The sequence below is a fragment of the Pelophylax lessonae genome, assembly GCF_965119305.1.
Source record: "Pelophylax lessonae genome assembly, chromosome: 1".
Lineage (NCBI taxonomy): Eukaryota > Metazoa > Chordata > Amphibia > Anura > Ranidae > Pelophylax > Pelophylax lessonae.
Window position 1 is genome coordinate 476,617,187 of NC_138768.1, and position 27,439 is coordinate 476,644,625.

Here is a 27,439-nt window from a genome sequence, read left to right on the forward strand (position 1 = left end):
GATTTATACTTCTTGAAGGCCAATTTTTTTCCCCTAATAAGTTTTTTGACGCTACGGTTTAGCCAGCCAGGTTTGGCTTTGTCTCTTCTAAATTTATTTCCCATAGGAATGCACTGCAAGATGCCTTTGCCTAATATGTTCCTAAAGCATTCCCATTTTTCCTCTGTGGTCAGGGATCCCAATGAGCGACAGAGAAATGATAACTTCAAAAAACTCACCATGCCTCTTACTAAATACCTTGGACTGTCTACTTTACAAAAAGGGGTCATTTGGGGGGTATTTGTACTGTCCTGACATTTCAGGGCCTCAAGAAAGGAGATAGGCCATCAGTACATCTGGTGTGATCAATTTTCAGTAATTGGTACCATAGCTTCTAGACTCAATAACTTTCACACAGACTAAATAATATACACTAATTTGGGTTAATTTTAACAGAGATATGTAGCAGTATAAATTTTGGCCCAAATGTATGAAGAAAAAATAATTTTTTGCAAAATTTTATAATAGAAACTAAAAAAAAGTGTTTTTTTTTTCAAAAGTTTTGCTCTTTTTTTTTGCTTATATCACGAAAAAAAAAAACTCAAGTTGTGATCAAATACCACCAAAAGAAAGCTCTATTTGTGTGAAAAAAATGATAAAAATTTTGTTTGGTTACAGTGTAGCATGACTGAGCAATTGTCATTCAAAATGTGAGAGTGCTGAAAGCTGAAAACTGGTCTGGGCAGGAAGGGGGGTCTAACTGCTCTGTATGGAAGCGGTTAAATTTTACTTTCTGAGCAAGTTCAGGGATTTAGCCACCAGGAGGTCTGGAATTGCATAATGCTCAAACCGTCTGCAGGTGGCAGCTGTAAACAACCAATGCTCCCCAGCAAACCCCAATAAAAATCAGAAATCAATTTACACAAGCATACTAACCATGCAGATTTTTGGGTCCTGAGAGAAGTAGCGCTTGTCAAAAGCATATGTAGTGTGCCAATTATGACAAAAGTAGGGTAATAATTAGGTAAAATGTCAGTAATGGGTGACTGGGTTGGAGGATAATATATTCTTCTGACTGTACCTGTTTGTAGTTTCGCGTATTAGCTGATTATCGGGAGGCTGCATCTCTGTTTCCTAAAAGTAGAAAAACAAATATGTTCTATTTGTAACAGGCAGACAACATAAATACAAGATAATTAGGTAAAACAGAATGTATTACAGTTTTGCTAATCCAAAAAGTAAAACATTCTTTCACTGTCATAGAAAATTGAGAGCGAGGACTGTGAATTTAAATGTTTCTCTTATTTGCCCAGAACAAATGCTAACAAAGTATGTTATCAGGCTGCATTGGTATACCCCCTCTTACCTTTATGTAAGGAGTTAGGGAGATCTATCAAATTGTTGACGTGACAACTGAAATTGAGATTTTTTTTTGCCCAAAGAAAAATTGGATTTTTGTAAGATCTTACCGTAAAATCCTTTTCTCTTAGCTCATTGACAGACGTAGTCCTCTTTGATTCACATCAATTGGGTTATGCTGCCTCCGCAGGAGTAGGACTAGGCAGAAAGAAAAAACGTTCTGGCTCCACCCTAGGGGCAGTCCCAGAGGGTATATCCTCTTCCTGTCTGCTACAGAGAATCAGTTCTGTTACGAAGCAGTGTCAGAGAATTTAACCCAACCCAACTCAATGATAGAGGGGCGGGTACTACGTTTGTCAATGAGCTAAGAGAAAAGGATTTTACGGTAAGATCTTACAAAAATCCAATTTTCTCTGTCGCTCATTGATAGACGTAGTCCTCTTTGATTCACATCAATTGGGACATCCAGAAGCAGTGCCACAAATGAGGGGTGGGATTGACAGAAATCAAAATCCAATCTAGAAGGCCCAACCGGAGCCAACCAGAAGTATCAAGGGACTCATCGAGCAAACAGATAAGACCTACCCAACAAACCCTTGAGGTAGACCAACAGTCTCCTCAAACAGCGGCCTGCAGGAACCTTGCGGCCAGAAGAGGCATCTGACGATGCCATCACATAAACCTTATACAATATTGTAAAGGTATGAACCGACGACCAAACAGTCGCCTTGAAAACCTGAACCACTGACGCCTGAAGGCGGAAGGTCCAGGAAACTCTAAGCGCCCGAGTAGAATGCGCCTTAACAGGGAACGGGGGATCCCGACCCTTAGATAGAATAAGCCTATACCAACGTCTGTCTGATCCATCTAAAGATGGTCGCGGCAGAAACAGGCAACCCCTTCTTAGGGCCATCCGTGATCACAAACAGTGAATCCGTCTTACAAAATGAATCCGTAGTATTCAAATATATCCTGATCGCCCGAACTACATCCAAGAAATGCAACGCAATTCTCGAAGATGATAGGGCTTAGGACATAGGAAAGACAATACAATGTCCTCATTCAAATGAAACTTTGAAACCACCTTAGGAAGGAAGGATGGATTCGGATGAAGAACAACCTTATCCCTATGAACCACCAGATCTGGGGAACAACAGGATAATGCAGCCAGTTCTGACACCCTGCGTGCAGAAGTGATAGCCACCAAGAAGGCCACCTTCTGGGATAAAGTAAGCAAGGGAATCTCCCTGATATTTTCAAAGGGAGGTGTCTGAAGAACCGACAGCACCAAATTAAGATCCCAGGATGGTAACGGCGCGCGCACTGGCGGAGCCAGGTGTCGCACCCCCTGGATGAAATTCCGCACCAAGGAATGAGTAGCCAAAACCTTCTGAAAGAAGATAGCTAATGCTGAAAACAGACCCTTGATAACACTCAAGGCCAGCTTCTGCTCAACTCCCTGTTGCAGAAAAAGCCAATATTCGGGCTACCGAATAAAGACGTGGAGGGAACCCAAGGGATTCACACCACGCAATATAAGACTTCCATGTACGATGATACATCTTTCTGGAAGTCGCTTTCCTTGCTTTAACTAGAGTAGGAATAACTGAAGCTGACAATCCCTTGTCCTTCAGCACCTGGGTCTCAATAACCGGGCCGTTAAAGCCAGCGATCGTAAAGCAGGATGAAAGATCGGTCCCTGCGACAGCAGATCCTCCGTAAGAGGAAGTCGCCAAGGAACGTCTGTGACCAGCCTGACCAGGTCGGCGTACCAGGCCGACTAGGCCAGTCCTGATCTACCAGGATAACTGGGATTCCCTCCACCTCTATCCTGCAAAGAAGCTTCGGCAGTAACTTGAGAGGAGGGAAGTAGCTGATACTGCCCCCACGGGGCGATCAGCATGTCTGCGGTGTCTGCTAGAAGATCGTGGGAACGAACCACAAACCTCCGCACTTTCCTGTTGAGCTGAGATGCCAACAGCTCCCATTTGGAGTGCCCCAACGGGGGCACAGTTGGTGGAATATCCCTGGATAAAGAGATCATACCCCTTGATCCAGAATCTGACGGCTGAGATAATCTGCCTGCCAATTCACCCCCGGAATGAATACCGCAGAGAGAGCTGGAACAATTGTTCCGCCCAACGAAGAATGCTGGCCACTTCTATGGCCGCCAGGACACTCCTGGTGCCCCTTTGATGATTGACATAAGCCACTGCAGTGGCATTGTCCGACTGGATCCGAACCGGGCTGCCCTGGAGCTGCTCGGTCCAGTGAATCAGACAAAGTCTGATCGCTCTCAGTTTCAATACATTTATCGGTAACCTGGACTCTTCCAGGGACCAAAGCCCCTGAGCCGAGAATTTCTCCTCACCCGGATAGACTGGCATCCGTGGTGATAAGCGTCCAAATATTGGTAAGAATGACTTCCCCTGGCTGAGCATCGGAGACCGAAGCCACCAGACCAGGGACTCCCTGGTCCGCTCGCTCAGCCGGATCCGATTGTCCAGGGAATCTGGATTTCGGTTACACCTGAGAAGAATCTCTCCTTGAAGGATTCGGGTATGGGACTGGGCAACTGGTACTGCTTCAAAGGAAGCCACCATCAACCCCAGGACCCTCATGCAAGCCTGGATGTGTCTAAAATTAGACCCAAATATTCCAGCCTTCTGGTGGGAACCAAAGATAACTTCTGCAGGTTTACCAGCCACCCGAACTCTTGCAAAGAGGTCATGGTGATCTCTAAGTTTAGTAATAGAGCCGCACGGAGCAGAAGATCGTCTAGGTGACCTAGAATCGATATGTCTCGTTGTTGTAACAACGTCAAGACTGGGGCCCACACCTTTGTGAAGACCCGGAGAGTCGAGGCAAGACCAAGGAGTAACGCCAGAAACTGATAATGGTACTCTTTCTACGGAAAAACGCAGGAAACGCTGATGTCCTGCATAAATAAGAAAGTGAAGATAGGCATCCTAGATGTCTATGGACGCCAGAAAATCCCCCTGATGCAGGGAGGCCGCTACTGTGCGAATGGACTCCATCTTGAATTTTTGTACCCTGACAAAAAAGATTAAGTGCTCTTAAGTCCAGAATTGGACGCACTTTGCCCTCTTTTCTGGGTATTGTGAAAAAGGTTCGAATAGAACCCTTGAAATGCTCTGTCCAAGGAACGTGGACCACCACTCCTTGTTGCATTAAATCCGTGACTACCCCCCGTAAGCTCTTAAGCGATCCGGGGATAGTCGAATATTGCGGAAACCGGCGAAGACGTCCCCCTGCCCCAGCTATGGGCGGGGGCGCACCTTCAGGCTTTAGTAGTCTTATCTTCAGGTCTGGAAGAGCCGGGCTTTTGCTTGCCCGACCAGCACCCCTTAAAAAAACCTCCCGAAGGAGTTTTGGCGGACTTTGCTTTTTTCGCCCGTGGGCTGAAAAAACTTTTTATGAGCGGAAAAAGAAGGCCCCCGTCTCTGACGGGATCTTTTACCCTTAGTACTTGGTAGCAAGAAAGTGCTCTTTCCTCTAGTGAGATCCTTAATAATCTCATCTAAATTGGCCCCAAGATAGGCGCACACCCTGAAAAGGGAGATTTAACCAAAGCTGCCTTGGAGCCTTGGTCTGCCGACCAATATTTTAGTCACAGTGTACGCCTGAGGACCACTGCTGAAAACTGATGCTCGCCGCAATAGTGGAGTGGCGTCTAGTGCAATGTCGCAGACAAACTGTAACTCTTGTATCATCTGTTCCACCAGATCTGATACCGCCTGGGGGATATCTCTCCCCTCTAAGCCACTTGGTCCATTCTAGACCAGTAGCAATTACTGGTCTGAAAGCTGACCCAATTAGGGAAAGGATGGCGCGAGACACAGTTTCCACCTTACGATCATCTTTAAAGGACGGAGCATCCTCCAATAGGATAACCGTAGCTTTGTTCAATCTGGAGATTGGAAAATCCACCACAGATGGTACTATCCATCTCTTGAGGAGTGATTCCTCGAACGGATAACGCCTATTAATGCGTTTAGGAAATAGTAGGGGCTCGTCCTAGATGACCCCATACCTCCTTAGTTACATTAAGTAAACACTTGTGTAAGGAAAATACTTTCGCAATCTTGGTGCGTTTCTTAGTACCAAATGGGATCTCAGTATCAGCTACTTTTGATGGTGTAACCTCCGAACAGATACAATTAGTGCGTTTACTAACGCTTCCTCCCGGGCTATGGTAGATGCCGAAACATCTTCCTCACTGTCTGAAGAGACAGTACCCGAGTCACCAACCCCAGATGAGGTACCTGCAACTGCAGGAATAGGCTCAGACTGAAGTTTCAGATGAAAATGGGGATAGGCGGGGGTCGCTTCCTTGCGCCCTGTCCCTGACAAGCCAATTCCACCCGGGATAGACAAAAAATTTCCAAAAACTGCTGACAATGACTCACTATTAAGTGGGGAACTGGAGGGTCCTGCAGCCACTTCGAGGGGATCAGGTGGAGATACATGTGGCAGGGTCCATGTTAATCCAGGACACTTTGCCGGTAAAAAAGAAAAAAACACATTTTTTTTTTTTTTTAAATAAAAAATACCTCTTTTTTTTTTATATAAAAAATACCTCTTTTAATTCACCAGCGCAATAGCGCCCCTCAGCGTACCTGCTTAGGACCCCCAGAGAGAGAGAGAGACCCCAAGGGCTCATCACCAGATGCAAAGAAGTTTCTTATTAAAACTGCTGTCAGCGTTGTCTTGTGCAGACTGGAAGTCTTGCACTAGATTTCCCGGGTGAAAGGAAGTGGCTCCGCCCCCTGTGTACGCCTTCCGGCGTTCCCAGCTGCTCCTCGAGGTTTGCTGGGCACATCAAACATGGCCGCCCCCATGCAGGAGACAATAGGCTACGAAAAAATGGCGGCCTGTGTGACCTGCGGGCGGCTTGTGTAGACAATGCAGACATGCGGTCTACAACAAAATGGCGGCGGACTGCCGATCTAGCGTGGCTCCTCCAGTACAGCGGCCTGCATGCTTTGAAAACAGCTGATGGTGGCCTGTCAGCCTGCGGGAGTCTGGCGATCTAAGGTAGGCTATACCTCCTATGTGTTTACTATAGCAAATCGAACTCGGCTTCCTTGCTAGAGAACCCAAGACTTGCTGAAGTATCAGCTCCCAAACCAAGCCTGCTGGAGTGTCAGCTCCTAAACCAAGGTTGCTAGAGTGTCAGCTCCAAAACCGAGGTTTGTTTAAAGTGTTAGCTCCCAAACCAAGCCTGCTGGAGTGTCAGCTCCCAAACCAGATCACACTATCACAGGGGATATGTGAACATGTCATAGGCTACAAGGGGGAACTTTAATGTCAGAAAGGATCCGACCATACACAGAGGGGCCCGTATCCCAAAGACCCCACAGGAGGGAAGGGGGAACATTTACTCACCATACCGAACCGACAGGCACCCTCTCTTCACAATACCCTCTCCACCGAAGTGGGGGGTTGTTGACCAATACGGACGCCTTGACTCTCTGGTTCTTGGCGTCCAAGCAAGACGTTTAACTTGCAGGGTCAGTCCCCGTCCAATGGGACTATGTCGCGGCCGACCCAGCGCGGAGTTCTGGTCTGCACGCGCTCGTAGGCTGAACCAGGGTGACCACTGGATCTCAACATCCAGCCCGTCGCCCGGTCCCGCATACTTACTTGAATGTGTCGCGGCCGACCAAGCGCGATGCAATGGTCTGCGCGCGCTCGTAGGCCGGCTGGGGTGACCACTGGATCTCAATATCCAGCCCGTCGCCCAGATCCGGCGTGATTTGCTTGAAGATCTCACAGGAAAACTGGAGACAAAAAAACTACCTAAAAGAAAAATTTTTTCTAAAAAATCTTGCCAGGACCAGAGATCCCAGCAAGGAACTTAGGTCCTTACTCCTGACTAGACAGAAAAAAACTGATTCTCTGTAGCAGACAGGAAGAGGATATACCCTCTGGGACTGCCCCTAGGGTGGAGCCAGAACATTTTTTCTTTCTGCCTAGTCCTACTCCTGCGGAGGCAGCATAACCCAATTGATGTGAATCAAAGAGGACTAAGTCTGTCAATGAGCGACAGAGAAATATTTTTGTCTAGTTTCCCCTGGGTGAAATGCCTTCCAAACATACAAGTACATCTCTAGCAAAACAAACCGGTTAGCTGTCTGGCAGGGCAGAATACCTGATTTTTCTCTGCCTCAGTTGAAGGGATTTTAAACCTTTACATTTTTTTTTTTTTTTTTAAATAAACATACTTCACTGCTCTGTAAAAAGCTTTTGCACGCAGACCTTAAAACTAATTTTCCGGGGTCCCCGCCAGTGTTCCTGGCTCCCCCCTCTGCTGTATACCTCCCCTAAGAAAACCACTTGCTAAGGGGGATACTCACCTGGGCTCGCCTCTGAGCCCTGCTGCCTGTGTCCACAGACACAGACAGCGTGGCTTTCCCCGTTCCCCTGTTCCCTCATCATAGGATTTGATGGACAGCACCACTGCCATCAGAGGACCGGGACACAGAAGGTTTTTTATCTTAATGCAGAGAATGCACTAAAGTAAAACCAACCTTAAGGCTTTAGAACCACTTTAAAAGTTGATCTCCACCCATCCACCCTCTTTTTTTTTTTTTCTCTTTTACACCTGCTTACCGGGAAGAGGGTGCCACACATTTCAGACACTTACAAATCTAGTGTATCCAGCGTTCTGCTGAGGTCTTCTGATGCCCTTCCCCTGCTTGGTCCCACGTCGCCATGCTTTCTCTGAGGACTTGGGAGTGGCTCGCCAGATCTTACGGGTTCAGCAGGCAGGCCTCACAATGACACCCCACTAGGTCCACATGGCACAGTAAGGCCTCCTGGGATATGCGACGTACATATTCCAGGAGGCACAGTAGGTGTCATTCCCCTGGGCACTCACCTTTATACAGCGGTATTTGTATCTGCCTCATGACCCGTTGAATTATATACAGCTTGCCTTATGTTTTTAATCAATTTTGTTACTATAACCTTCAATAAATTTATATAATTTTACATGTTTGTTTCTAAATTACTATCTGTGCCTTAAAAGTCCCACCCCAAGGGGAATTCTTTTTCGAGTTCCCCTAGTCAAATGACGTGCATAGGGGCGGGTCTAAACCATTTTTCTAAAAAAAATAAAGTTAAGAAAAAGCAGTTAAACATATAGCAGGATGGAGGATTTCTGGCTGAAGATACTCTTTAACAGTCTGCTGAATAGAGAATTGTAGGAGGCTGTTAGTCTGCTGTTTTTTATGCCTGTAAGGCCATTACCTTGAAGTGAAAGTCTAAGGAGGCTCCTAGCTTACAGTTTTGGAAAACCCAGGTAACTAAAAGTAATACCCATTTATAAAACATCTTCTAAATCTTGTGGGTATTCTCGAAAGTTCAACAAGGTCTGGGACTTATGGCTAGATTCTCCATCCACGGCCACATAGTATCTGATATAGTTATTGGGCGACTGCATTCTCTATTATTTTAGGACAAAGGTGGTCTGAGAAATCTCAGTGGTTATGTGGGGAAATAAATGTGATATATCTATTGATGTTTGTTGTAATGTGCTGCTCCATGGGTACTGGGGATAATGCAGAGGCCCTTAAATGTTTCTTTATTTCAAAACGTATTTCTTAACTGTGTATTTCTAACTGAGCTGCATGGAGATAATTAGAGATGTATGTGTTGTTGTTTACCTCGAGTCGTGGAATGCCCAAAGTCTCTGTTTTGTACCACCTAATTCTTTAAAACCATATAAAAAGAATTTTCTAAAAAAAAAAAAAAAATAGAATATGGATTCAAGTATCAATAATAATGGAAAGGATATTCCAAGAAGAGGCCAGCTAGGAGATCTGTATAGGTCCTGAGATGACCACTAAAGCAAAGTTGACTTCTCTTTTTTTTTTTTTAAAACAAGGAGGTCATTGGATTCCGGAGAGTGTGGATTATTTCACATGTGCACAAGGTGGAATACTATACAGCGGGAAATATGGTGTTCAAACATTACGTGTTTTCCTTCACATCTTATTTAACTTTCCTTTGTTTGGATTCTGCAGGAATTGAAATTTTTTGGACTGAGCAAATAAGTATATTTATTTACTAAATTAGAATTAATTTCACACAACGGGTTTAACAAACAGTTTTCTAAGGATCACAGAGTGGCACAAACTTTTTTTTTTTTCTGAACTGAGCAAGTCATATTTTTATACATTGTGCACATTATCAAGAGCTAATAGTCTTTATTACATTTGATATAAAAAAAAAAAAAAACAATTAGCGATACATTGCAGACACAAAAAATGTATCCCGTTCAAGAGGCACAACTGTAGCAATGATAGTTTACCAGTGTTGTGGCCTACAGTTAGGCCACACGCAACATGTTTTTTGCAGCCGAAGCCGCTTCTTTAGGAGTTCAAGAACATGGGGAGGGACCGTAGTCCTACAAAAACACAATATATAAACATACAATGTGCAAGATAGTAGATAGACAAGTTTGCTTATTGACATTATTTGGAAAATATGGAGAACTAAAAGGTGCTCACTGGACATCAAAATTACCACAGATGTAAATTCCAAAAATGAAAGGCCGCCAAAATTTTGCTCTGGGGGCAAGTGCAGGAGCAGATACAGTCAGCCAACTTAAATCATATGAATGAAGTAATATAATTACTTCAATTATAGATGGGTGTTAACCTTCGATAGTAAAGGAGAAGAGAAGCGTGTATTATATTTATTCTATACATACCACATGTTAGTATTGGTAGTGGATAATCAAAAAATCTCTTCATTAATATAGGACTACTGTTAGTGCGTTTCAAATGCCAGATAGAAACCTAGGCTGGATACAGATTATCCAGGGAATAAAATCTCTTTAAAATCTATAAGAATTGATGAAGATACCATTTATCAGTAAGGGCATATTATTTATTATGATGGATAGTATAAACTGACCTATACATACCAGAGTAACACACAGTGAGAAAAAAAATCAGGCAGATGGGCTTCTGATTATAACGTTGGCAGGTCATATTGTTTCATGAGGTTAAAGTGACACAAATCTATCTATAGGACCGATTCATTAGATATTCCATATGGACTATTCAGAATCATTTAAACAGAGATACCCTAAATGAAAATCAATGGTTGGATATAGATAGGATAGTTTAAAAGAGATCATACACACACACACACACACACACACACACACACACACACTATCTCACAAAAGGGAGTACACCCCTCACATTTTTGTAATTATTTTATTATATCTTTTCATGTGACAACACTGAAGAAATTACACTTTGCTACAATGTAAAGTAGTGAGTGTAAAGCTTGTATAACAGTGTAAAGTTGCTGTCCCCTCAAAATAACTCAACACACAGTCAATGTCTAAATCGCTGGCAACAAAAGTGAGTACACCCCTAAGTGGAAAATGTCCACATTGGGCCCAATTAGCCATTTTGTTTATCGTACATCACGGGCACAGAGCTGGTAATAAATTACTATTTGGCTTATACGCTACCTTCAGGTGAATGGACACTGGCAACCAATAGAAAGAAAGTTCCTCCTATATAACCTCTCCCATACAGGAAGAACATCTTTTTGTCAGTGTCTTAGAGGTGGTGGTCATGGCTGTTAAAGCTCTCCAAGATTTTGTATTGTCCCAGAAAAAGGGGTGATCTATCGGATCCATTTATAAGGCTAAGCGTTAAAAGGATAGTACCCGAGCCTCGGTAACCGAAGATCCGAGGTTTAGCCTGTAATGTGGTCCTTCGGGCGCTGGACCCTAGGAAATGGAACCCTGTTTAAAACTTATGCAAGGTGATTCCAGCAGGGTGTTCTACAGGTCCAAGGGAGTGGCCTCCTACTGCTGGAGGACCCAGTCCTTGAAGGTCTTTGGCGGAGCCCGCCATGATGGGTAAAGTTTTAATCCTATTGCAGGATTCTGTGGTGGGACTGGTAAGAATGCCTTTTCCTTTTTTTTAATAAAAAAAAAAATTAAAAATAAGAAATCTTTTTTTTTTTTTTGAAAAGGAATAAGCACAATACATTTCTTTACCTGCAGTACCGCATTTTCACCACTAGATGGCGCTGTTCGGCAGGTTTGTTTGGCTGTATTGCAGATCTCAATCAGCTTACCATGTGCTAAAGCCGGCGCTTGGTGATGTCACAGGCAGCATGAGGTTCTTTCCAAACTGAACGCTGCATGAAGAAGGGCTAAGGTTCCCTGGGACAGTCGGCTGATTGGAGGAAGCGGTTAGGTTTAGTTTAGGTTAGAAATAGGTTTGTTAAATTTGGTGTTCTCACTCTCTCATACTGGTCACTGGAAGTTCAACATGGCACCTCATGGCAAAGAACTCTCTGAGGATCTGAAAAAAGTAATTATTGCTCTACATAAAGATGGCCTAGGCTACAGGAAGATTTCCAAGACCCTGAAACTGAACTGCAGTACGGTGGACAAGACCATACAGCGGTTTACTGGGCCAGGTTCCAGCAATCTATGTCCTTAGTCTGCTTGTCGTCAGCAAACTTTTTGCAAGCTTTCTTGTGCATCATCTTTAGAAGAGGCTTCCTTCTGGGACGACAGCCATGCAGACCAATTTGATGCAGTGTGCGGCGCATGGTCTGAGCACTGACAGGTTGACCCCCCCACCCCTTCAACCTCTGCAGCAATGCTGGCAGCACTCATATGTCTATTTCCCAAAGACAACCTCTGGGTATGACCCTAAGCACATGCACTTAACTTCTTTGGTCAACCATGGCGAGTCCTGTTATGAGTGGAATCTGTCCTGTTAAACCACTTCCAAAAAACTAAGAGGGGTATATGCAAATGTCAGGAGCCTAGCTAATAAAATGGATGAGTTGGAAATGTTAGTACATGAGGAGGATATAGACCTTGTGGGAATAACGGAAACTTGGTTCAACCCCTCACATGACTGGCTGGCCAATATCCAAGGGTATTCAGTGTACCAGAAAGGACAGGGTAGGAAAAAGAGGGGGAGGGGTATGTTTCTATGTCAAGAATAATGTAAGGGTGATAGAGAGGATTGATATTATGGAAGGGATGAGTATGGAGTTAGAATCCGTGTGGGTAGAACTCCATAGGGAAGAAGAAAAGGGAAAAGTAATTGTGGGGATTTGCTATAGGCCACCCAACCAAATGGAGGAGGTAGAGTTGGAATTTATATCACTGTTGGGTAAAGTGGCAAACCTGGGATCAGTCATCATATTGGGGGACTTCAATTATCCCGACATTGACTGGGAAGAGGGGACAGAAGGCCCGTCTATTCATGGAAACCTTACAGGACAACTACATGTCTCAGTTGGTGGATTCTCCTACTAGAGAAAATGCAGTCCTGGATCTATTGATCACTAATGACCCAGACCTAATCTCGGAGGTAGGAGTCCAGCGATCACAGGATGATCACATTTAGCGTAAATAACAATATAACAAGTGGGGAACATAAGAACCCTAAACTTCAGAAGGGCAAACTTTCCAGAATTGTGCTTAATGATGGAAAGGGTAAACTGGGACCAAACCCTGGGAACACTGACCACGGAAGAAAAATGGGAATGCTTTAGGAACATATTAAGCAAATGCATCTCGCAGTGCATTCCTATGGGAAATAAATTTAGAAGAGACAAAGCCAAACCTGGCTGGCTAAACCGTAATGTTAAAAAACTTATTAGGGGACAAAAAAAATGGCCTTCAAGAAATATAAATCAGAGGGCACAGTATTGGCTTTCGAGCAATACAAGGAGGCTAATAAGAAAAGTAAATACGAAATCAAAATGGCTAAAATCAACTTTGATAGACAAATAGCAGGGGATAGGAAAAAGAACCCAAAGAAATTCTTTAAATATATCAACAGCAAAAAAACTAGGGCAGAGCATATTGCACACATAATTAACGATGATGGGAGGATGGTTACAGAGGACACTGAAAAAGCAACCGTGCTGAACGCTTTTTTCTCGTCAGTCTTTACACAGGAAAAGGAGGGGTACACTGACCACGACTATATGGTTAGTAGTAATACACAGCACTTGCCGCTATGGCTAACAGAGGGTGAAATCAGGGAAAGGCTGGATAAAATTAAACACAAATAAAATCACCAGGCATACATCCGAGAGTACTCAAAGAACTTCGTAAGACTATATGTGCGGGAAAACCTCAGACCAAACAGGAATAAACATAACCACCAATCACGTTTAACTTCTGTAAAACTAAGAGGGGTATATGCTAATGCCAGGAGCCTAGCTAATAAAATGGACGAGTTGGAAATGTTAGTACATGAGGAGGACATAGACCTTGTGGGAATAACGGAGACTTGGTTCGACCCCTCACATGACTGGCTGGCCAATATCCAAGGGTATTCGGTGTACCGGAAGGACAGGGTAGGAAAAAGAGGGGGAGGGGTATGTCTCTACATCAAGAACAATGTAAGGGTGATAGAGAGGAGTGACATTACGGAAGGGATGAGTATGGAGTTAGAATCCGTGTGGGTAGAACTCCATAGGGAAGGAGAAAAGGGAAAAGTAATTGTGGGGATTTGCTATAGGCCACCCAACCAAAGGGAGGAGGTAGAGTTGGAATTTATATCACTGTTGGGTAAAGTGGCAAACCTGGGATCAGTCATCATATTGGGGGACTTCAATTAACCCGACATTGACTGGGTAGAGGGGACTACACACTCACAAAAGGCCCGTCTATTCACGGAAACCCTACAGGATAATTACATGTCACAGTTGGTGGACTCTCCGACTAGGGAAAACGCAGTCCTGGATCTATTGATCACTAATGACCCAGACCTAATCTCGGAGGTTGGAGTCCAGGACTACCTGGGCTCTAGCAATCACAGGATGATCACATTTAGTGTAAATAACAATATAACAAGGCAAGTGGGGAACATAAGAACCCTAAAATTCAAAATTGTACTAATTGATGGAAAGGGTTAACTGGGACCAAACCTTGGGATCACTGACCACAGAGGAAACATGGGAATGCTTTAGGAACATATTAAGCAAATGCATCTTGCAGTACATTCCTATGGGAAATAAATTTAGAAGAGACAAAGCCAAACCTGGCTGGCTAAACCGTAGCGTTAAAAAACTAATTAGGGGAAAAAAATTGGCCTTCAGGAAATATAAATCAGAGGGCACAGTATCGGCTTTCGACCAATACAAGGAGGCAAATAAGAAAAGTAAACACGAAATCAAGATGGCTAAAATAAACTTTGAGAGACAAATAGCGGAGGATAGTAAAAAAAACCCAAAGAAATTCTTTAAATATATCAACAGCAAAAAAACTAGGGCAGAGCATATTGCACACATAATCAACGATGATGGGAGGATGGTTACAGAGGACACTGAAAAAGCAACCGTGCTGAATGCTTTTTTCTTGTCAGTATTTACACAGGAAACGGAAGGGTACACTGACCATGACTGTATGGTTAGTAGTAATACACAGGACTTGCCACTATGGCTTACAGAGGGTGAAATCAGGGAAAGGCTGGATAAACTTAACAAACAAATCATCAGGTCCGGATGGCGTACATCCGAGAGTACTCAAGGAACTCAGTAAGGTTATATCTAGACTACTGTTCCTGATCTTTGCTGACAGTATTAGGACTGGAGATGTACCAGGGGAGTGGAGGAAAGCAAACGTGATTCTGATATTCAAAAAGGGTCAGAGGCATATACCGGGAGATTATAGGCCTGTCAGTCTGACATCAATAGTATGTAAACTTCTGGAGGGGGTGATAAGGGACTATATCGTAGAGTTTGCTAAAGACAACATCATCAGCAGTAACCAGCACGGGTTTACAAATGGGCGTTCTTGTCAAACCAATCTCTTAACATTCTACAAGGAGGTGAGCTGTGAGCTAGATAGGGGCAGACCAGTGGATGTGGTGTACTTAGATTTCACTAAGGCATTTGATACAGTTCCCCATAAGCGCTTAATTTATAAAATAAGGTCTGCAGGTATCGACAGCAGGGTTTGCTCTTGGATACGGAACTGGCTAAAAGGGCGTGTCCAAAGGGTGGTAATAAACAGCGCATACTCAGACTGGTCTGAGGTGGTAAGCGAGGTCCCCCAAGGCTCAGTCCTGGGACCAACCTTGTTCAATTTATTCATAAACAGCATTGAAAAATTGGCCAGGGCAATAACTGCACAGCATGAAGCAGATATCCTACAGGATGACCTGGACAAAATAACGGAGAGGGCAACGACTTGGCAAATGAGGTTTAACGTGGAGAAGTGTAAGGTTTTGCACTTGGGGACTAGAAACATAAAAGCACAATACACATTAGGAGGAGAACCCTTGGGGGAATCAAAAATGGAGAAAGATCTGGGAGTCTTGGTTGATGATAGACTAGGCAATAGCATGCAATGTCAAGCGGCAGCTGCCAAAGCCAGCAGAATATTAGCATGCATTAAGAAAGGGATGTATTCCATAGATAAGTCTATAATCCTTCCACTTTATAAAACTCTGGTCCGACCGCATCTGGAGTATTCTGTCCAGTTCTGGTCGCCAGTCCTCAGGAGGGATGTGTTGGAACTGGAGAGAGTCCAGAGAAGGGCAACTAAACTAATTAGGGGATTGGAGGACTTTAATTATGAAGAGCGTCTGCAATCGCTTGATTTATTCTCCCTGGAGAAGAGACGCCAGAGAGGGGACATGATAGCAATTTTTAAATATCTCAATGGGGATCTCAGCTTAGAAAAAAAGCTGTTCAGTCGAAGGGATTGCATGAGGACTCGAGGGCATACAATGCGATTAGAGGAGAATCGTTTTAACCTAAGGCGACGTGGGGGGTTCTTTACTGTTAGGACTACAAGAGTGTGGAATTCTCTACCACAAGAGGTGGTTTCTGCGGGTAGTATGGTGGCTTTCAAAAGACTCTTAGACGTACATCTCAAGGATCAGAACATTCAGGGCTATGTGAGATGATTAAAGCCACACACACCTACACAGGTTGAACTGGATGGACTATTGTGTTTATTCAACCTCACCTACTATGTAACTATGTATATCTAGACCAGGGGATTGGAGGAAAGCTAACGTGATACCGATATTCAAAAAAGGGCAGAGGCATGTCCCAGGAAATTATAGGCCTGTCAGTCTGACATCGATAGTATGTAAACTTCTGGAGGGGATGATAAGTGACTATATCGTAGAGTTTGCTAAAGACAACATCATCAGCAGTAATCAGCATGGGTTTACAAATGGGCGTTCTTGTCAAACCAATCTCTTAACATTCTACGAGGAGGTGAGCTGTGAGCTAGATAGGGGGAGACCAGTGGATGTGGTGTACCTGGATTTCGCTAGGGCGTTTGATACAGTTGACACAAAATTGGGCAGGGCAATAACTGCACAGCATGAAGCAGATATCCTACAGAATGATCTGGACAAAATAACGCATGGTGGCATTCAAAAGACTCTTAGACGTACATCTCAAGGAACAGAACATTCAGGAACAGAACATTCAGGGGTATGAGAGATGATTACGGCCACATACTCCTACACGGGTTGAACTAGATGGACTATTGTCTTTATTCAACCTCACCTACTATGTAATTATGTAACTATGTATGGTCTTGGCCATCATGCTGCAGCTCAATTTCAGGGTCTTGGTAATCTTCTTAGACCCTAGGCCATCTTTATATAGCACAATAATTATTTTCCAGATCCTCAGAGTTCTTTGCCATGAGGTGCCATGTTGAACTTCCAGTGACCAGTATGAGTGAGAGCAATAACACCAAATTTAAAACACCTTCTCCCAATTCATACCTGAGACCTTGCAACGCTAACGAGTCACATGAAACCGGGGAGGGAAAATGGCTAATTAGGCCCAATGTGGACATTTTCACTTAGAGGTGTACTCAAGTTTTGTTACCAGCGGTTTAGACATTAATGGCTTTGTGCTATTTTGAGGGAACAGAACAATTTACACTGTTAGGCCCTGTTCACACTGGGGCAACGCTACTTGCCGGGGCGACCTCATAGGTCACGGCGCGCTGCTCGCACCGCGACCTCGGAGCGGTCGGCACGGACTTCATAACACTGAAGTCTATGCAGGTCGCTCCGGGTCGCCCCAAAGAAGCTCCGGACCCTTTTTCTAAGTCGGAGCGACTTGTGTCGCTCCTATTAGAACAGGTCCGCAGTTTCTCTATGGAAGGCGACCTGTCAGGCGACCAGGTCGCCTGACAGGTCGCCCCAGTGTGAACGGGGGCTTATACAAGCAGTACACTCACTACTTTACATTGTAGCAAATTATCATTTCTTCAGTGTTGTCACATGAAAAGATAGAATAAAATATTTACAAAAATGTGAGGGTGTACTCACTTTTGTGAGATACTGTATATATATATATATAATGTGTGTGTGAATATAGGATTTTATATTTTGACCATAAATGCTCTTTATTTTACACAGAACTGCATTAGTTTGTGTGCATTAAATCTGCCTAGATTTCAGCTTTAATATACTTGGTTCAATGAAAGTCAGTGTTTTATAGTTTCAGTGGGGCCAGAAATGGCCTCTTCACAATCCGATGCACAGCAAAAATTTAAGCCAATCAGCACAATCCACAGCACAGTAATGACAGTTATGCTGTCATGAGTAATACTTGAAACTACAAATGGTGCCACCATCTCAAAATATAGATGGAAAAATTAATTATGGCTGTATGGGACTTTGAGGGCAACTCATTACACAGTCAATGAATACAAACATAGTTACATAAGGCGCTTTTCCACTGCATGGTATGGCTCGGTTTGGCGCTTTTCCACTGCATGGTACGTGTTAGAATGGTTCGGTACGGTTTGGTACAGCGGCGCTTTTCCACTACATGGTACGGCTCGCTTAAACAGTACCACCTTGGTTGGGGTTCCAAGCGGGCCATACCTATACCATATCCCACAATCCTTTGCATGCAGCCTTGATTGTTTGTCACTACCAGCCACTGATTGGTCAGAGAATCCTTGTAATCCCACCCACTTACTACTTTAGTGGAAAAGCAAACTGAGCTGAGCAGAGCCTATACAGTGTTGAAATGTGCCGACTCGCACCACGCAGTGGAAAAGCAAACAGAGACGAGCTGGGCCAAGTAGTGCCGAGTGGAGCCGAGCCGGTACTTGCAGTGGAAAAGTGCCAATAGTTAATCTGGCTGAAAAAAGGCAAGTCCATCTAGTTCAACCAATAATACTCAAAATGATCTCAAAACAGAAAATGATGAAAACAGGTGTAAGCTGGAAGATTGTCACCAACACGTATACTCTTCCGAACATAATTCAACCAATGTAGACAATTTAATCGTTTCATTATCAATGCCTGATGTGTTTCGAGTGTCACTCTTCCTCGGGGGCACGGATTAGACAATAACAGAGAGAAGTACATGGCCTACAAAGGTTTAAAAACAACCCAGTTCGTGCAATCCTATGACCGTCGAGCCCAAAACAGAAAATCGGGCAGGGATGCACGCAGAGACCCCAAAGGAAGCAGAAACAGATCAAACAAGAAGGCCGCCTCAGATCATGGCTGACCACACCCATCCACCAGGCCATGGTCTACTTCCCGGTGGACGGGTGTTGAATTACACAGCACAATAATGAGCACACCTAAGTGTCAGTTATCATTCACAGAGCTTCTCAACGTTCCTGAAAAAAAACTCTTCTACCTGACCAATCCTTGCCTCTTCTAAGTGAGAAGTAGTAAGGTGTATCTGCATAATGTGTTGCTTTAGCCAGTAGGGTAGGCCATAGATGAGCAGTCAGTAGAACACAGCAATTGTTAGTGCTTATAGCCGGTGGCAGAAATTGCATCCTAAAACAAATAAAACTAGCTTTTTGTCTTACCGTAAAATCCTTTACTCTGAGGTTCACTGGCCGACACAGCTTCAAGTCTTCAGATGATTGGGCTTTATGCTGTCTCTCTTTAGGAGTAGGACTAGGCGGAATCCTTTTTGGTTACGCCCCTGGGGCAGTCCCAGAGGGTATACCATCACTTCCTGCTGTAGGACTCCAGTTTGTAACAAGCAATGTCAGAAGTACATATCACTCAACCCCAGAGGGGCGGATGCTGTGTCCGTCAGTGAACCTCAGAGAAATGGATTTTACGATAAAGACAAATATCCAGTTTGTTCGTTCGCTGACGGACACAGCTTCAAGTCTTCAGACCATTGTCAACACGAGGGTGAGAAAAAAAAAAAAAAAACACACAGAAAACGCAGAATTCCCAACAAGCCTAAACATAGCCAACCAGGTAACAAAAGGAGCTCAACTTAAAACTGGAGCTCACCACCAGGAAAAATTTTTACCCTCAAGAAGCAGAAGCCGCTGCAAACGCAGCCTGCAAAACTTTGCGGCCAAACGCCGCATCTGAAGATGCAAGTACATCCACCTTATAACATTTTGTGACTGTGTGTACAGACAACCACGTTGCCGCCTTGCACACCTGAACCACTGATGCCTGATGATGGAAGGCCCAGGAGGCACTATGCGCTCTCATAGAATGCGCTTTAACAGGGAAAGGAGGAGGAACCTGACACTTAATGGAGTAGGCCTGCACCACCGTCTGCCTGATAACCTTGGAAATAGTCGCAGCAGATGCGGCCTGCCCCTTAGGAGGTCCATCCGTGAGAACAAACAAAGAATCGGATTTATTAATCGGTTCAGTCACCGCCAGGTACACCCGAATCACCCTTACCAAATCTAAGGAAAGTAAGGCAATTTCCTTAGGATGTTTAGGCTTAGGACATAGGGACGGTAACACAATGTCTTCATTCAAATGAAACTCTGAGACAACCTTGGGAAGGAACGCATGAGAGGGTCGCAACACCACCTTGTCCCTATGAATCACCAAGTAAGGTGATCGACAGGGCAACGCAGCCAACTCTGACGCGCGACATGTGGAATAGCTACTAAGAAAGCCACCTTCTGCGACTAAGTGAGCAGATCAAGTTGATTGTAGTTCACACAGGAACAAAAAAAAAAAAAAAAAGGACCATAGATCCCAGCAGAGAGCCAGGTCCTGAGGCAGAAAAAACTTGAGTCCTACAGCAGGAAGTGATGGTATACCCTCTGGGACTGCCCCAGGGCCATAACCAAAAATGTTTCCGCCTAGTCCTACTTCTAAAGAGAGACAGCATAAAGCCCAATGGTCTGAAGACTTGGCGCTGTGTCCGTCAGTGAATGAAAGAGAATACATTTTCTCTTGCACTTAATGTGAGAATGTGTGTTCAGAGCTGCACCACCAATCATTAGAATACTAGATGTCATAACCAATAAATACACATAAGTGTGCATCAACACAAACAGCCGAAATCCACAATAAAATAGAAGTGAAAAAAATCCACAATAAAATAGAAGTGAAAAAAATATACTGTATATCAAAGTCCAATGATGTGAAAATCATCAGTGTGCTTGTGAAAATAATCAGTGTACTTGAACTAAGAAAGTTCAAATGAAATTAAGCATTCAGCCATTCACCAATCAAGTGAATATATCTTGAAGTGATGGCCAAACTCTGTTCCTTCCACCACGGGTAACAATGGGCTCTTACCAGATAAAATTGATCCCCAAGACAGAGCTCAAGCAAGTTTGTTGGTAACAAGCCTCCAGATATCTGACAAAAATTTCAGGTTTGGGAATTGAAAAGGATAACTTAACTTCCCTGAAAATAACTGTGTGACGGTACTCACCATCATTGGGAGTGAAAGATACTTAATGGACACTGAGAAAATGGTTTGGATAGCTTCTCAAATGGGAGAGTAATATTCATCAACAATATCTCTCAAGAAATATGAAGATTTAATCTCACTTTACACTGTAAGACCTATAGCCTGATGCCATGAAGTCTGACTCCTAAATAATCAAAGCAATGCTTATATGTGCATTACATGTACTTCGATGAAGGAGATGGACAGACTGTCACTGGCAGGCTCTCCCTACTGTCTGTCTATTGAGGTGTGTATAGGGATTGGCTGCTAAGGGGGGGGGGGGGGGATTGGCTGCTAAGGGGGGGGGGGGGTATTGGCTGCTAAGGGGGGGGGGGGATTGGCCCACAGTGTATTTCTCTTTCTGATTGTGTTTGAATAAACAGTTCTTATTCTGGAAGGTTCCAAAACTTATACAAGCTAAGTTGTTGGCTAGCTTTGTATGGGGGCGGTTGGGAAAATCTGATATCTATGTTCACGACTGGAAGGAAGCCGTATACTGACTGAAACCCACAAGCACAGTGTGGGCAATGGTTCCGTCACATTGGTGGCAAGCGGTAGGATGCTTCCTGCAGTCTGGGACATCCAAACCTCCACCGGGATCCAAGGTCCGGATTAGCAGGAGAGGTACAGATATCAGCCGCCATGAAAGAGGAATTCGGAAGGAGGTTGCGAGAGATGCGGATACAGCACAGGGGACCAGTGTCAGAGAAGGTTCAGCTAGGATGGTATGATGTAATCCGCTGGGAACTCTGGAAGGAAGCGCTAGCCCGTGAGCAGCGACACCAGGGAAAAATCCTCCCCTCCTTCCAGGAAAGGTACTGGTCGCAGTAAGAAGTTCGGATGGTATTTTTGGGGAGACAAACACACAAGGAATGGAAAGCAGAGTTAAGCAGGCTGGTCCAGGTGGAGATGCTGTTGGACAAGAGCTACAAAGCCCTTCGCTGATATGAAAACCAAGTGTGCCCATGGACAGCAGACAACATCCCAACGGAAGGCTTTTGCTACGGCAGCCCGGGGCGGTTATTAGAGAGGCTGTCCAAGGACCCCGACTTTGGGAGTGATTTGGAGTGGCGGTTAGAGGAAATTGAGGATTACAGAGAAGAGATCCTGAACATCTCGGAAGTGTTCTGGACACTGGAAGATTTGGAGTGTCTGGCTGTCCAGGAATGGGAGCTGGAGATCACATACACACGGCTGCTAGACTCTGCTCAGTGCCAGGCCTGTACTGCCCTTGTCTGGGAATATCCAGAAGTACCAGCTGACAGTCCAGAAATCCATATTGAAGAATTAACAATGTGGCACAGTAATAGTGTGCTTTGCTCACCTGCATCCACGGTCTTGGATGCAGAGGTCTTATGGCGTTTGCAGCAAGTGCTGACTCACCTTGACGAACCCGTTTCTGCACAGGGCGAGCTTGGATGGAGGAATGCGTTTGTCCAGCCACTGCATAAAGGTATGGGAGAAGAGGAAGCCATCTTCATTCCCCAACCATGGATCACAGATTTAATTGACTTTCCATTGGAGGATGATATGGATGATAAATCACCCGCCAAAGTGTTGGCACTGGGCCCAAGTGCCACCAGCCCCAGCCCTGGACTTTCAGCAATTTTTAGAGGCTGGGGAATTAATAGACTTTTCTGCTGAGGAGGAACATCCCAGTAAGCCTTCGGCATAAGAGTGGGCATCCAGGCATAGCGCTGCTGACCTCTGCCTGCAACAATTGGTGACCCAGGAAGATGTGGGCAAGGCCACCACTGGGCTCTGCCCAACATCAACAGCAGCTTTAGCCTTACTGAGAGAAGAGGCAGCTGACCTTTCTCCTACACCACTGACAGGGACATGGGATTTCCTGCCAGCGGCATCTGTGGAGATACAAGAAACTTCCCCAGCTGAATCGCTGACAACTGGACAGAGGGTCCAGGACCTCTGCCCAACACCTGTGGCAGTTCCAGAGGCCAAGGGTGAGAAGGTGGTGATCACTCCCCAACAGCAGCTACACAGTTCGGAGAAGGGGGTCATCCTTCCTCCCCAGCAAGAGATCCACAGTCTGGGAGAGGAGGAAGCCAGTCTCCCTCCCCAACAGTTAGCCGGAGTGGATTATGTGGAGTCCCCAGCATAAGTGCTGGCAACAGGGCAGAGTGCTACCAACCTCTGCCCAGCACCTGCAACAGCTACAGAGTTCCAGGAAGCTGGGGAAATCGGCCCCTGGCCCCAGCAACAAGCTGATGAAGTGAATCTTCTATACCCAGCTGAAGCGCTGGCAGCCAGACAGAGTCAACAACCTCTGCCCCACACCTTTGGCAGTTCCGTAGGCCCAGGGTGAGAAGGGAGAGGAGGTTGTTGTCCTTCCTCCCCAACAGTCAGCAAGAGTGGAGGAAACGGACTTCCCTCCCCAGCCAGGATCTGTACATCTGGGTGACAGTACCAGAGAAAGGTTGTCCCAACCGCCAGGTGAGGGTAAGGATGATGGAGCAGCTGACTCCCCTTCCCAGCAGCAGACGGTGCCCCAGAATGATGACACCAACCCAGCAGGAGAGCTGCTAAACAGAGCAGAGTGAAGCTGGCCTCTGCCCTCAACGTACAAAAGATGGAGTTCCTGTGGTAGTGTATGAGACTGCTGTCTTCCCCTCTACATCCCAGGGATGCTGAGCAGTTAGCCCAGGTCCCCAATAGCATGAGGAAGTGAGCCCAGCCACCCTGTCTTCTCTCCAGAGGGTAGGTTCTACGAGAGAAAAAAGCAATAATCACAAACCAGGCGCTCCTGGGATGCCTGTAGGGTGGAGGGATAGAAGTAAGCCCGTGAGGCTCCCCAGCGGTTGTTCTGCTGTTAGCCAACTAATGGCTCAGTAAAGAGATTCGCACCCAGGGCAGCCATAGGAAAAAATCAATCCAGAAATCAAAGCAATAATCACAAATCTGGCGCTCTTGGGGTGCCTTTAGGGTGGAGGGATAGAAATAAGCCTGTGAGGCTCCCCAGTGGTTTTTCTGTTGCTAGCCAACGAGCATAGGAAGGGTGCTGATATGGACAAAAGTACATGAGGAAGGCAGCGCATGAACCACACCGGGATGCAATGGATAAGGAAGTCAGGTGAACATCCAGTATAGAAAGGGTTAACAGTTTATTGGTATTGATAACCGAAAAACAAAGTACATAAAATGCTTACATCCCCCTGGGCTGGAGTGGACAAGGGCACCTGGCAGCAAGCAACACGAGTGTGAGGAGGTCAGTCTCCCAGGACAGCTGAGCAGTGTGTGCACAAAGCCGGAAACCAGCCGGCGCGAGGATGAAAGGACTCCGCTGTAGTTCCGTAGCGGTGACATCAGCCGGACAGACGCCACTTGCGGGGAAATACTAGGAACCAGGGTGGAACACAATCTATATGGTTGCCATGACTATATATTTCGCGCTATGCGCTATATCAAGTCATGGAAAGGAATGGCAACAGGGAAATTTAAAGATAGGGGAAGGGGCGGGACTGTGATTACAAACCAGGAAAAGGTTTGATTGCACTTTTAACCTCTCGGTGCCCTTATCTCCCTCCTTGATAACATAAAAGTTTAAAATACGCACAAATTCTCCCAATTAAAAAAATATAACAATATGACAATATTAATAATAACTGGAGGATGCATTATATAAAGTATTGAATATAAACACACAGAAGAAACATCAGAAATTAAATAGCACTAGAAATAGATGTCAGCAATATCACTTGATAGTATTGTTGTGAGTAATTGTGATACATGCACACATCAGAATGCATTACGAAATTATGGGGCTAATTGCTAATGCACCTAAGCAAAAATAAATCAGAGCAAAAAATAATTAAAAAAAAAAAAAAAGTCCTACAACACCTGGTAGTCCCAGGCAGTCTCCCATTCAGGTATTAACCAGGCCCAACCATGCTTAGCCTCCAAGATCAGACAAGATCAGGCACGTTCAGGGTGATGTGGCCGTAGGGCACAAAAAGGGAGGGAAAGAAATAAAGGTGAATACTTGTGTAAAAAACAGCCAAATATACCACATTAATAGAATTACTTGGTATAGGATTCACACTATGTTGTGAACCTCCAAGTTCTCATTAAGACCATTGGGTGACAAAGAGCCAAAACAATATATCCAAAATACCTCCCTTTTGCAAAGAAGTACAAACCGCTCAATGTCCATCAATGTACCCTTGGGGGGATTTCTATGGCCATAACTTCTAAAACAGAGGCGTCCTTTTGGTGCGTGTGTAAAAAATGCAGGGGAACGCTACGTTTATCACATCCTTTCTTAGTAGGTCTGCGGTGTTCACCGACTCGTGTACGTAATGTACGCATAGTGCGCCCTATGTAGAGCAGGCCACAGGGGCACCTAAGGACATAGACCACAAACTCTGTTGAGCATGTAATAAATTGTTTGATGTTAAACAATCTCCTTTTATTGTCTCCATGTGGGATGGACTGGCACGTGAGACACCCTCTTTTTTTTGCATTGAAATATTCTGGTTCTATGATCAAAATATGATCTTATGTCAAGAGGCAATCTATTTTTGTAGGAATGTAATTTACTTGGAGCCAGAATGTTTTTAAGTGTTCGAGCTCTCCTAAATGTCACCTGGGGAGCAGGAGGTAATGTAGGGGCTAAACGTTGATCGAGCTGGAGGATCTTGTACTGCTTCTTTATGATGTTAGATATGGCTCTATATTTGTCGTTGAACACTGTAGTAAATCTAATTGTGCTCTGATCTTGGGTATTTGCCTTGCAACGTGTATTCTTAGAGAAGCGAAACATTCCTGGAGGCCAGTTCAACACGCTAAGGAGGAATTGCACCAAGGTGGAGGATTATATTACACAGGGCTCGTCTATGACTAACAAATTTATAGACAAAGGGTACCCTCCATCTTTAGTGAAGGAAGCCTTTGATGCCCATTTGATTTCTGCGTACCAAACGACACAGCTACGTCCGTGGCTAAATCAGCCGCATCCTCCATTTTTAAAGTCTCATGCACTGCAGTGATAAGTGCGTCTACCAGAGCTTTTAAATTTGCTGCTGCAACCATGGAGGAATCATCCTCACTAGAAGATTGATCTGGGGGTGTGATATTAAGCCCCCCTGGACAGGCCGCATCCAAGGCAGCATCAGATGAGACAGACTGAGCAGGGAAAGGCAGGGGACGCTTCCTCCTTGGCCTTTGCCCACACGCCACTTCCACCTGGGACACTAAGGACTGAAGGACCACCGTCAGTGCAACCATGGGAAGCTGGGTTCCTGAGGGACCTGCCACCTCCATGAGGGGGTCAGTGGGGGAGATGTGACCCTGAAGCTCTATACCTTGCAGTACAAAAACGATCTGTTGGCACCAATAAAGGTTCCCCCCCAAGGCTCAGGGTACCTATCAGCAGAGAGAGAGAAATAACAGGGACCCACAAGGACTCAACCTAATGATCAGAGGAGCACCGAGAATTCGGACCCAGCATCACCATGGATGCCATCCCTGTTCATATGGCCCGGGCACAGGAAGAGGAGGAGCTTCAGTATCCCCACGAGGCTTTAGTCGCCTCCAGCGTCTCCTGGACTAAAGGAAAATGGCCAGTGACATGATCTGGCTACACAAACATGGCCGCCAACCAGAGACCAGCCAGACTAAGGGAAAATGGCCCCCGTGATATCATCGGTCTACATAAAACATGGCCGCCAACTGGAGACCAGGCAGACTAAGGGAAAATGGCCACCATCAGCTACAGCATGCTGCCAGGATCTTCCCTATGCCCTCTGCAAGTTTATCTCCTCCTGAAGGTAGGATACACGTAAGGGGAGACTCCTCTGCGCACTCTGCACCGGTCTCTGCACTGGGACCCCCCTGTACTATACCCACACTGCAAACAGTGGGGCATGCACCTAGGGGTCTCCTACACTGGGACTCCTCCAGACTACCAGGGCAGGGCACACTATCCCAGGACCTTAAAGAGTGGGGATAGTGGGGGGGAGACCCCAGGGGTCTCCACTGCATCCTCTGCCCTTGGACTCCCACCATATTTCAGGTCCAGAAGGGGGGAAAGGGAGTGGAGGAAGGGGGATTTTTAAGGATGGGAGGAGGGAACCTGCAGGCAGGTCCGTCCGTCCCTGGAGGTTACCCGTGTCCACTCCAAAAAAAAACACCAAAAGGGTAGAGGGGGGACTGTACTTACCCTTCCATGATGCGAGTAACACTCCAGACAGAATCCTCGCCACCGAAGTAGGGGACTGCTGCGACTTGGACCCAAGCCCGGTCGTATGCGACCCTGCTAGGTGTTTAACTCGTGGGCTAGCCTCTGTCCATGAGTCTATGTCCGGCTGACCTAGCGCGTAGCTGCAATCTGCATGCGCTCGCTGGATGGGCTGGCGGGACCACTGGATCT

The 27,439-nt window shown here is 45.3% G+C and overlaps 1 protein-coding gene across 1 annotated transcript in view; it reads right to left on the reverse strand.

Annotated features, from left to right (window-relative positions):
• TJP3 (tight junction protein 3) overlaps positions 1-27,439 on the reverse strand; it is a 498,480-nt gene that overhangs the window by 35,499 nt on the left and 435,542 nt on the right. The window contains exon 20 of the mRNA XM_082257146.1: positions 1,061-1,113. Coding sequence (XP_082113272.1) covers positions 1,061-1,113 — 53 coding nt within the window. The remainder of the gene's footprint in view (positions 1-1,060; positions 1,114-27,439) is intronic.